General features: G+C 46.0%; 1 protein-coding gene across 1 annotated transcript in view; it reads left to right on the top strand.

Annotated features, from left to right (window-relative positions):
* LOC140193112 (leucine-rich repeat-containing protein 71-like) overlaps positions 1-12,146 on the top strand; it is a 37,163-nt gene that overhangs the window by 17,714 nt on the left and 7,303 nt on the right. Inside the window, exons 5-8 of the mRNA XM_072250522.1 lie at positions 945-1,020; positions 2,212-2,286; positions 4,144-4,212; positions 5,933-6,092. Coding sequence (XP_072106623.1) covers positions 945-1,020; positions 2,212-2,286; positions 4,144-4,212; positions 5,933-6,092 — 380 coding nt within the window. The remainder of the gene's footprint in view (positions 1-944; positions 1,021-2,211; positions 2,287-4,143; positions 4,213-5,932; positions 6,093-12,146) is intronic.

The following is a 12,146-nucleotide window of genomic DNA, read 5'->3' as shown; positions in this document are numbered from 1 at the left end:
GAGATTAGTGTGGGGACTGATACAGGACTGTGGGGAGAACGGGACAGTGGGATCAGTGTGGGGACTGATTCAGGACTGTGGGGAGAGAGGGGGACAGTGAGATTAGTGTGGGGACTGATACAGGACTGTGGGATCAGTATGGGGACTGATACAGGACTGTGGGGAGAGAGGAGGACAGTGTGATTAGTCTGGGGACTCATACAGGACTGTGGGGAGAGAGTGGGACAGAGGGATTAGTGTGGGGACTGATACAGGACTGTGGGGAGAGAGTGGGACAGTGGAATTAGTGTGGGGACTGATACAGGACTGTGGGAAGAGAGGGGGACAGTGGTATTAGTGTGGGGACTGATACAGGACTGTGGGAAGAGAGGGGGACAGTGGGATTAGTGTGGGGACTGATACAGGACTGTGGGGAGAGAGGGGGACAGTGAGATTAGTGTGGGGACTGATACAGGACTGTGGGGAGAACGGGACAGTGGGATCAGTGTGGGGACTGATACAGGACTGTGGGAAGAGACAGGGCAGTGGAATGAGTTTGGGGACTGATACAGGACTGTGGGGAGAGCAGGGGACAGTGAGATTAGTGTGGGGACTGATAACAGGACTGTGGGGAGAACGGGACAGTGGGATCAGTGTGGGGACTGATACAGGGCTGTAGGGAGAGAGCAGGGCAGTGAGATTAGTTTGGGGACCAATACAGGTCTATTCGTTTTTAGGGGTTTGGACCCAAGTAGTAAATTTAACACTGAACATTGATATTATTAACAACAGGAATCAGAATGACGTCAGGATTGAAAGGGACAGTATGATATTCTAAAGTTCACACAGTGACATTGGACTGAGTGGAACAGATGCTGTGGGTTGGGATTTTAGTGCGTTAGCTTTATTTATTTATGCCGTGCCTCAGCGGTCTGACTAAACTCAGTACATTTGCCTGCCCTCAGCATGGATGATCGATCAGAGATACATCTTCATCTTTAACAAGTGCCTCCCTGCCCTCATTGCTCTGCAGACAGTGAGGTAGGTATCAGAGTTACTAACCGATCCCCACAGTCTGTGCACTGGCCTGTGTGTGTGCAACTCACAGTGGGTGAACTGACCCATGTCTCATAACCACTGCGTGCTGACCCCCTGTCTCATACCCACAGTCTGCATACTGACCCCCTGTCTCACACTCACAGTCTGCATACTAACCCCATGACTCACACCCACAGTCTGTGTACTAATCCCCTGTCTCACACCCACAGACTGCGTACTGACCCCCTGTCTCACACTCACAGTCTTTGTACTGACCCCCTGTCTCACACTCTCAGTCTGTGTAGTGACCCCCTGTCTCACACCCATAGTCTGCATAGTGACCCCCTGTCTCATACCCACAGTCTGCGTACTGACCTCGTCTCACACTCACATTCTGCGTACTGACCCCCTGTCTCGCACCCACAGTATGCGTATTGACCCCTGTCTCGCACCCACAGTATGCGTATTGACCCCTGTCTCATACCCACAGTCTGCGTACTGACCCCCTGTATCACACCCGCGGTCTGCGTACTGATCCCCTGTCTCACACCTGCGGTCTGCGTACTGACCCTGTCTCCCCACCCACAGTCTGCGTACTGACCCCCTGTCTCACACCTGCAGTCTGCGTACCGACCCCCTGTCTCACACCCACAGTCTGTGTAGTGACCCCCTGTATCACACCCGCGGTCTGCGTACTGATCCCCTGTATCACACCCGCGGTCTGCGTACTGATCCCCTGTCTCACACCCACAGTCTGTGTACTGACCCTGTCTCCCCACCCACAGTCTGTGTACTGACCCCCTGTCTCACACCCACAGTCTGCGTACCGACCCCCTGTCTCACACCCACGGTCTACGTACTGACCCCCTGTCTCACACCCGCAGTCTGTGTACTGACCCCGTCTCACACCCACAGTCTGCGTACTGACCCCGTCTCACACCCACAGTCTGCGTATTGACCCCTGTCTCACACCCTCAGTCTGTGTACTGACCCCCTGTCTCACACCCACAGTCTGCGTATTGACCCATCTCACACCCACAGTCTGTGTACTGACCCTGCCGTCATTTTATTGTCCGTATTCATCCTCTCTCTCCACTGTGGAGAAGCGATATCTCCACCTGTCAGGTAGCCTCAGCTGACAGGTACCGAGCCCAGGCCCCAGGCTGTTTCTGTGCTGATGTCTGTGTTTTGCAGTCTCTGGAACGTGGGTCTGACTGAAGCCACCTTCACTGCACTCGTTGCCATCCTGCACCAGTGCACCAGTCTCAAGTAAGAAACAGACCAGGGATCAAGTTATGTATATAGAGCAACAGGGAGTGTGGATACCCCCTGGGGGCTTTTATATGAACACTAGGGTGTGTGTGTGTGTGTGTGTGTGTGTGTATATACGTGTGTGCTCACCAGGGAGTGTGTGGGTGTGCTCACTGGGGAGTGTGTGTGTGTTCACCGGGGAGGGTGTGTGTGTGCTCACTGGGGAGTGAGTGTGTGTGTGTGTGTGTGTGTGTGTGTGTGTGTGTGTGTGTATGTGTGTGCTCACCAGGGAGTGTGTGTGTGTTCACCAGGGAGGGTGGGTGTGTGCTCACCGGGGAGTGTGTGTGTGTGTGTGTGTGTGTGTGTGTGTGTGTGTGTGTGTGTGTGTGCATGTGTATATACGCGTGTGCTCACCGGGGAGTGTGTGTGTGCTCACCGGGGTGGGAGTGTGTGCTCACCAGGGAAGGTGTGTGTGTGTGTGTGTGTGTGCGTGCGCTCACTGTGGAGGGTGTGTGTGCTCACCGGGGAAAGTGTGGGTGTGCTCACTGGGGAGGGTGTGTGTGTGTGCGCATGTGTGTGTGCTCACTGGGGTGGGAGTGTGTGCTCACCAGGAGGGGGTGTGTGTGTGTGTGTGTGTGTGTGCTCACCGGGAGGGTGTTCTGTCTGTAAATTGTAGACATGGTAAAGGTACTGAATACACGCCGGTTAGTGAGGTTTGCTGTCAAGCACAGTCCACGTGTGCACATATGGGATGAAAAGTTTACTTGCAGCAGCATCATAGGCCCGGAGCAACAGATGTGCAGCATTCACAAGAAAACCAAATTAAACATAAACTCACGAAAGAATGATTACAACAAAATAAAAGTCATTTTTAGTGTTGAGTGTTTTCAGGGTGTTGCTAAGCTGTTGTGAATAAGGTTGTGCTGGATGGTTCAAGAAGCAAGTAACTAAAGGGACGTCACTGTTCCTGAACCCGGTGGTGTGGAACTTCAGGCTTCTGTACCTCCTGCACGATGGTATCTGAGAAATGATGGCATGGCTTGGATGACGGGTATTTGTGATGAAGGATTTTGTCTTTTCTTGAGGCAGCGCCTCCTGTAGATACTGTCAAGGGTGAGGAAAGCATGATGTCCACTGTTGGGCTAAGTTCACTATGATCTGCATCTCCTTATATCGCTGTGCATTTAAATTGCTCTACCAGACCATGATTCAACCACTCAGGATGCTTTCAACAGTATATCTATAGGAGTCTCGTAGAGTGTTCAGTATTTCTGCACCTAGGAAAGCGTCGATGTGATTCAGCCACAAGAGACTGCAAGTTTTAGAATCTCAGGTGACGTAGCAAGTGCTGGAGGAATCAGCGGATCAGGCAGCATCTGTGGTGGGAAACGGATGGAAGATATTTCAGGTTGAAACCTTTCATTAGGGACTGTCTTGCATATCAGCCCAGATGGAGGTTCTGGACCTAAAACATCAGCCTTCCATTTCCCTCACAGGTGCTGCCTAACCTTCTGAGTCTTCAAGTGGGTTTACACAACTAGGAAGTTGTATACATGCAGGGAAGCTGGGGAGACTGTATAATCTCTAAGTAAGTTGTGTACATCATCCTAATGTGGAAATATTTCACTCTACTTTCACCATCTCTGGGTTTAAATCCTCAACAGCAGCATGGGAGCACCTTCACTGCACGGACTGTGGTGGATCAAGGGTTAGCTGGCCCCCTCCTCGAGGGCCATGGGGATGGACAATAAGCATTGCTCTTGACAGCAAGACGTGATAAATATATTAGGAGAAAGTCATTCCAGGGAGGGTTGATGCAGGTTCAGGTTGGGTGGGGCAGTTGAGCCACACTGACTCCACACTTGTTGTTTCCAGGTCTGTGGTGCTGGACGGAAACCCAATTGCCCACCAGCCTTATTATCTGCTGATGAATGAAGACAGTCAGTGAGTAAACAACACACCGTCATTCATGATGCAGTCATTCATAGGGTCTTACAGCACAGAAGCATGCTCTCTAGTCTACCATGTCCCTACCGGCCCCCCCTGCTCATATCCCATTCCCCAGCATTCGGTCTCAGTGTGTCAGGTGCTCATCCAGATAGTTCTTCACGTTGTGAGAGTCTCCCACTCAGGAGGTGTGTCCCGGATTGCCTCCAAAGTCTTTTCTCAGATCCCCTCCAACCTTCTTACCATAATGTCCTGATGCAGGGTCTCGGCCTGAAACGCCAACCATCCCCTCACTGCTCCTGATGATGAACTCTTCTAGCAGCTTGGTTTTTGCTCCAGGGTCCTGGTACCTGCCTGCGTCTTCATTTTACCACCCTTCTGTTATGTATGCCCAGAGCAAGAACGTTAAAGGAGTAGTAAGATTAAATGTTTTTACTGAATCATCTTTGCCATGGGGAAGATTTCCTATCATCCACTATATCCATGTCCTTCATAATTCTGTATATCTCTATCATATCCTCTCTCAGCCTCCTCCGCTCCAGGGAGAACAGACCCAGCCTCTCCGGTCTCTCTTTATAACTGTCCCAGGTAATTCTCCATCCCTGAGAATTTCCTCTGCACCTGCCCCGTGTAGTCACCCCCATGCTGTCATGTGGAGACCAGACTGATCTAACTCATCTCAAAGGTGAGGGGGTTGAAACGGGCTGGAAGGTGATGGGTAGAACCAGGTGAAGAGGGTGATGGACCGTGAACCAGTTTATTATTGTCAAATGTAACAACGTACAGTGAACAACTTTGTTTTGCTTGCCATCCTTACAGATCAAGTCATTACATCAGTGCATTGAGGTAGTACAAGGGAAAACCGATTACAGGGAATGCAGAACATTTACAGGGAAAGTACAGTGTAGGCAAACAATAGTGTTCTAGGCTGCGATGAAATAGATTGTGAGGTCAAGAGTCCACCTTAACGTACAAGTTGATGGTTCAGCAGTCTTATAACAGCAGGATAGAAATTGTCCTTGAGCTTGGTAGTACGTGCTTTCAGGTTTTGTTTATGGCAATGAGAGGAGGGAGAAGAGTCTAGGGTGGGAAGGATCTTTGATTATGTTTGCTATTTTACTGAGGCAGTGAGGCAGAGTATTGCATTGAATGAGAGGCTTTGGAGAGGGTACAGAAGATGTTCGCGGGTACGCTGCCTAGATTAAAGGGCATATTCTTCTACAAGGAGAAGTTACACAAACTTTGATTGCTTTCTCTGGAATAGCAGAGGTTGAAGGGAGACCTCATAGAGGTTTACTGTATAAAACTATGAGGGGCATGGATAGAGTGGATGGTTTTTCCCGGGTTGAGATGTCCAATACTGGAGGACATGCATTTGAAGTGAAACAGGGTGTTCAAAGGACATCCCATCTCACCTTAAATGCAGTGCATTATTTCAAACAGAATAAGGATCCCTGGAATGTGCTGCCAGGTATGATGGTGGAGTCATGCATTTAAGAGCATCTTAGACAAGCACATGAATGCGGAGAATGGAGCAATGTAAACAATGTGCATGCAGAAGAGACTAGTTTAGCAAGTTCTGTTCAGTTTTAGTCTAGTTCTGCACAACTTTATGAACTAAAGAGCTTGTTCCTGTACTGTTTTATATTCTATGTCCTACCTAACATTCCAGTTTCCAGTATTACTTCCCAAAGCCTTTTCCTATTTGTTTTTGCAGAATTCAACACTTAACTCTGAGAAACAACCAAATAGATGATGTGGGCGCAAAGCTGATTGGGGAAGCACTTTCCACACCCAGAAAGTGCAACAAGACACTGCTAACTCTGAGTCTGAACTTCAATCACATCACGGACAAAGGAATGGGCTACATTGCAGATGTAAGGAAAAGGGAATCTCCAGAATTGCGTCCAACAGATGCCAAACACACCCAGAACACTATGTACATGCAAGCAGGAGACACAGACACCAAGTATTTCTCTCTCATAAGCTCACCTCCTGTCCTCTCCTCCCCTCCCCGTCCTCCCATCCCCTCCTCGTCCTCCCATCCCCTCCTCTCCCCCCATCCCCTTCTGGGCATCACTGAGGAAAGATTATATCTATGAGCTTAACATCCAAGGATACACTTTGTATCAAAAGGACAGGTGGGTAGACGGAAGGGCTAGGGTGGTTCTGTTGGTAAAAAATGAAATCAAATCCTTAGAAAAAGGTGACAGGATTGAAAGGTGTAGAATCCTTGTGTAGAGCTAAGAAACTGCAAGGGTAAAAAGACCCTGACGAGAGTTACATACAGGCCTCCAAACAGGTCGTGGACTACAAATGTCAACTGAGATAGAAAAAGCTTGTCAAAAGGGCAATGTTACAATAGCAATGGGAAATTTTAATATGCAGGTGGCTTAGGAAAATCTGCTTGGTGCTGGATTCCAAGAGGGAAAAATTGTAGGATGCCTACAAGAGGGCTTTTTAGCGCAACTCATGGTTAAGCCCACTATTCTGAATTGGGTGTCGTGCAATGAACTGGAATTGATTAGACAGTTTAAGGTAAAGGAACCCTTAGGAGCCAATGATCATAATATGATAGAATTCACCGTGCAGTTTGAGAGGGAGAAGCTAAAGTCAAATGTATCAGTATTACAGTGGAGTAAAGGGAATTACAGAGGCATGAAAGAGGAGCTGGCCAAAGTTGATTGGAAGGGGACACTAGCAGGGATGATGGCAGAGCAGCAATGGCCGGAATTTCATGGAGCAATCTGGAAGGCGCAACATCCCAAAGAAGAAGTTGTTTCTAAAGGCAGGGTGACGTAACTGTGGGAGACATGGTAAGTCAAAGCCAACATAAAAGCCAAAGAGAGGGCACATAATAGAGCAACAATTAGTGGAAAGTTAGAGGATTGGGAAGCTTTTAAAAACCAACAGCAATTAAAAAAGTCATGAAAAGGAAAAAGATGGAATACAAAGGAAAGCTAGCTAATATTATCAAAGAGGATACCAAATGTTTCTTCAAATATATTCCTCAGGTAAAGGAGAGGTGAGACTAGATATCGGACCACTGGAAAATGATGCTGGAGAGGTAGTAATGAGGGACAAGAAAATGGCAGATGAACTGAATAAGTATTTTGCATCTGTCTTCACTGTGGACGACACTGGCAGTGTGCCAGTAGTTCGAGAGTGTCGGGGCAGAAGTGAATGAAGATGCCAATACTAGGAAGAAGGTGCTTGGGAAATTGAAGTGCGTGGGAAGGTAGATTAGTCACCTGGACCAGGTGTTCTGCACCCTAGGACTCTGAAGAAGGTGGCTGAAGAGATTGTGATGGCATTAGTAATGATCTTTCAAGAATCAATAGATTCTGGCATGGTTCCAGAGGACTGAAAATTGTAAATGTCACTCCACTCTTTAGGAAGGGACAGAGATAGATGGAAATTATAGGCCGGTTAGTCTGACATCAATGGTTGGGAAAACGTTGGAGTTGTGATTTTTGAGGATGTGGTTTGGGGGTACTTGGAGTCACATGATGAAATAGGCCAAAATCAGCATGGTTTCCTTAAAGGAAAACCTTGCCTGACAAATCTGTTGGAATTCATTGAAGAAATGACAAGTAGGATAGACAAAGGAGAGTTAGTGGATGTTGTTTATTTGGATTTTCATAAGACCTTTGACAAGGTGCCACACTGGAGGCAGCTTAACAAGTTAAAAACCCATGGTATTACAGGAAAGATACTAGCATGGATAGAGCATTGGCTAATTAGCAGGAGGCAAAGAATGTGAATAAATGGAGCTTTTTCTGGGTGGCTGCCAATAACTAGTGCTGTTCCACAAGGGTCATGTTGGGACTGCTTCTTTTTACGTTATCTATTTATGATTTGGATGACTGAATTGATGGCTTTGTGGCCAAGTTGGCAGATGTTATGAAGATAGTTGAAGGGACAGGTAGTGTTGAGCAAGCAGGGAGGCTGCAGAAGGAGTTAGACAGATTAGGAGAATGGGCAAAGAAGTGGCAGATGGAATACAGTGTCGGGAAGTGCAGAAGAAGTAAAAGCATAGACTATTTTCTAAATAGAGAGAAAATTTAAAAATCTGAGGTGCAGAGGGGCTTGGGAGTCCTTGTGCAGGTTTCCCAAAAGGTTAATTTGCAGGTTGAGTCAGTGGTGAGGAAAGCAAATGCAATGTTAGCATTAATTTTGAGAGTACTAGAACATAAAAGACAGTGTAATGTTGAGGCCTTATAAGGCACTGGTAAGGACTCAGGAGTATTGTGAGCAGTTTTGAGCCCCCTATCTAAGAAAGGATGTGCTACATTGGAGAGGATTCAGAGGAGGTTCATGAGATAGATTCCTTGAATGAAAGAGTTACCATATGCACAGTGATTTATGGCACTGAACCTGTACTCACTAGGATTCAGAAGAATGAGGGGGGGGATCTCATTGAAAGTTGAAAGACCTCAACAGGGAGAATGTGGAGAGGAATTTTCTTGTGGTGGAGGAGTCTAGGACCAGAGGGCACAACCTCGGAACAGAGGAGTGTCCATTTAAAATGGAGATGAGGAGAATTTCTTTAGCCAGAGAGTGGTGAATCTGTGGAATTAATTGTCACAGGCAGCCATGGAGACCAAATCATTGGGTATATTTAATGGGAAAGTTGATAGGTTCTTGACTTATAAGGGCATGAAGGGCTATGGGGAGAAGACAAGAGACCGGGACTGAGAGGGAAATAGATCAGTCATGATGAAATGGCAGGGCAGTCTCAATGGGCTGAATGGCCTAATTCTGCTCATCTACCTTATCTTCTTATGGTCTTTTCATAGTGCATAAATAAAAATTGGATCAACGTGGCATGCCAAATTTCTTTAGCCTTCTGAGAAACTAAAGATGTTGGTAAGCTTTCTTGGCCATGTTATCAACATGGATAGATCAGGACAGGCTACTGGTGATGTTCATTCCCACAAACCTGAAGATCTCATCACCATTATGTAAGTAGGTTCCTGAGTGCTATCCCCCAGTCGTTTAGAGAAAGGTTTTTCATATGACACCATCTCACCAGGTTCTCTAGCTCCTTCCTCTGCTTTAACATCATTATCTGAGATACGGCCCACTACAGTGGTCACAAAATAATCTGCAGATGCTGGGGCCACTACAGTGGTATCAGCTGCAAATGTGTAGACTGAATTGGAGCAGAATCTGGCCACACAGCCGTGACTGTAAGGGAGTAGAGTAGGGTGCTGAGTACCCAACCTTGTGGAACACCAGTATTTAGAATATGTCTATGAAGGTTCTCGGTCATCCAGGTCATTGTATATTAAGCAGCAGTAAATCAAGGCAACTGGACTTGCTGTGTTGTCTAGAAGATGTTTTGCCACTCATCCAAGAGGCTTCTGTCTGTCTGTATCTTGTTTTGCGGCGGTTGGCATCCAGCTTAATGGTGCATTACCGCCACCCTCTGCTCCAGAATGTGCACTAGACATACATTCTAAATCCCTTCACACAAACACACACACACAAACTTCACCCTCCCATCTTTGACCATCCTAGTATCCTATTCCTGTTTATTCGTCATATTCTATAAAAAACCCCTGTACCCCTTAAAAATGCTAAAAATACCCGGACTTGTGCTCTCTCACCCATGCCCAGCAACCCTTTTAATGTGAATTCCTGCATCCCCAACTCCCTTAATTTATTTCTCATCATCTCTCTCTGTATCCCATACTTCCTGCAACTCAGAACTACATGTTCTACTGACTCCTCTTCCTGACATTCCTCACACAATCCTGTCTGGTGTTTCCCTATCATTTTCAATGTTTTGTTTAATGCACAATGCCCCAGCCTTAACCTAGTCCACACAATTTCCTCTCTTCTGTTTCCATTACCTACCCTAGTAACTGCAACACTCTTTTGTATTTGATATAAATGCCTCCCTTTCCCCTCCCTGTCCCATCTTTCTTGCTACATTCGGTTGACTTTTTCCCAGATTACACACTCAACCTCTGCTTTACTGATACTAATGTGCATTTCCACATTTTCTTTCTTTAACGCCCTCTTTGCCAACTCATCCACCCTCTCATTCCCCTTCACCCCTACATGTGCTGGAACCCATAGAAATTTTACCTGACCTCCCTGATTTGCAATTCTTGTAACTAACTGAAGGACTTCATAAAGTACATCTTGCCGACTGTTTGTGTGAAAAGACCTTAAACTTGCTAGAACGGAGGATGAATCTGAACATATCAATGCTTTGACTTGTCTGGCTTTCTGCACCCATTGCAATGCAACCAACACTGCCAGCATCTCCACTGTAAACACTCCTAACTTATTAGATGTTTTTCTGCTGATTCCAATTTCTTTTGCTGGTATGACCACCCCAAACTCTGTCACTCCTGTTGCAGGTTCCTTCGCACCATCCGTATAAATGTGAGTATAATCACTATACTTTTCCATCACATGACAGTTAAATGCATTTACCAAATCTGTTTTATATCTTTCTTTCCTTTTTACCTCTAACAAATGCCAGTCTATGTCAGGCCATAAAAGCTTCCATGGAGCTACAACCGGATAAACTACTGAAGGACTTATCCTCAGATCAAATACTCCACATTCTTTCGCGATATCATTCCCTACCCGACTAAAGGTATCCCCCTGAAACCTCCCATTTTCCCAGCACTCCTGCAACACTCCTTTAGTAGGGTGAGAATCATTGTGCCCCTGCAAGTTAGCCCAGTAGTTTGCCATCAGTTGCATCCTTCTTAGTTCCAAAGGCATTATTCCCATTTCTACCTGTAGGGCTGACACTGGTGACGTTTTAAAAGCCCCACTGCACACTCTCAAGGCCTGAGCCTGAATCACATCCAGTTTCCTTATAAGAGACCTAGCTGCTGATCCATATACTATATTTCCATAATCCAATACAGATCTTAAAGCCACATACATTCTCTTCAAAGCTGAACAACTTGCTCCCCATTCCCTACCAGTCAAACATCTCATCACATTTATTACTTTTTTACATTTCTCCTCAACTTTCCTGATATGGTCTGCCCATGTTAATCGTGAATCAAATATAACTCCCAGAAATTTAAATGATGCAACCCTTTCTAATTCAACCCCATACATCCTTAACTTCTCCCCTACCTCAACCCTTTTCCTGGTAAAAAAAAATACAGATTGAGTTTTGTCTACTGAAAATCTACATCCCCAATCATAACCCCACTCCACCACTTCATCAATTGCTTCTTGTAGTTTCCTGATTATATGGTCCATGTTCCTGCCTCTTTTCCACAAGGCCCCATCATCCGCAAACAGTGACCTACCTATATCCACTGGTACCTTTGTGAAGACATCATTGATCATAACGATAAAAAGTAACGGGCTAATCACACTACCTTGAGGTGTGCCATTTTCCGCTATGTACTGTTTTGGTAATTCTGATCCAATCCGAACTTGAATTTTTCTACCAAACAAAAAATCTTTAATCCAATTAAAAACTCTCCCACCAACCCCCATCTTGTGCAGTTTAATTAATAATCCTTCCTTCCACATCATATCACAGGCTTTTTCAATGTCAAAGAACACTGCCACTACTGACTCTCTATTTGCCTGGGCCTTCCTTATTTCAGTCTCTAACATAATCACTGAGTCCATGGAATTCCTTCCCTTTCTAAAACCACTCTGATAACTTGCCAGCATTCCCCTTTTCTCAAGCTCATATGATAACCTTTCTGTTATCATCCTTTCCATTATCTTACATATACTTGATGTTAATGCAATTGGTCTGTAGCTAGTGGGTTTTGATAGATCCTTGCCAGGCTTCCTTATTGGAATTACTACTGCTTCTTTCCATGCACTTGGTAATCTTCCCTCCTCCCACACTCTGTTATAAAAATGCAGCAACTTCAAGAGCACTCCTTCTCCTAGATTTTTTAGCATCACAGAGCATATCAGATCTTTCC

This window comes from Mobula birostris, unplaced genomic scaffold (assembly GCF_030028105.1).
Source record: "Mobula birostris isolate sMobBir1 unplaced genomic scaffold, sMobBir1.hap1 scaffold_388, whole genome shotgun sequence".
NCBI lineage: Eukaryota > Metazoa > Chordata > Chondrichthyes > Myliobatiformes > Myliobatidae > Mobula > Mobula birostris.
This window is presented reverse-complemented; position numbering and strand designations above follow the sequence as displayed.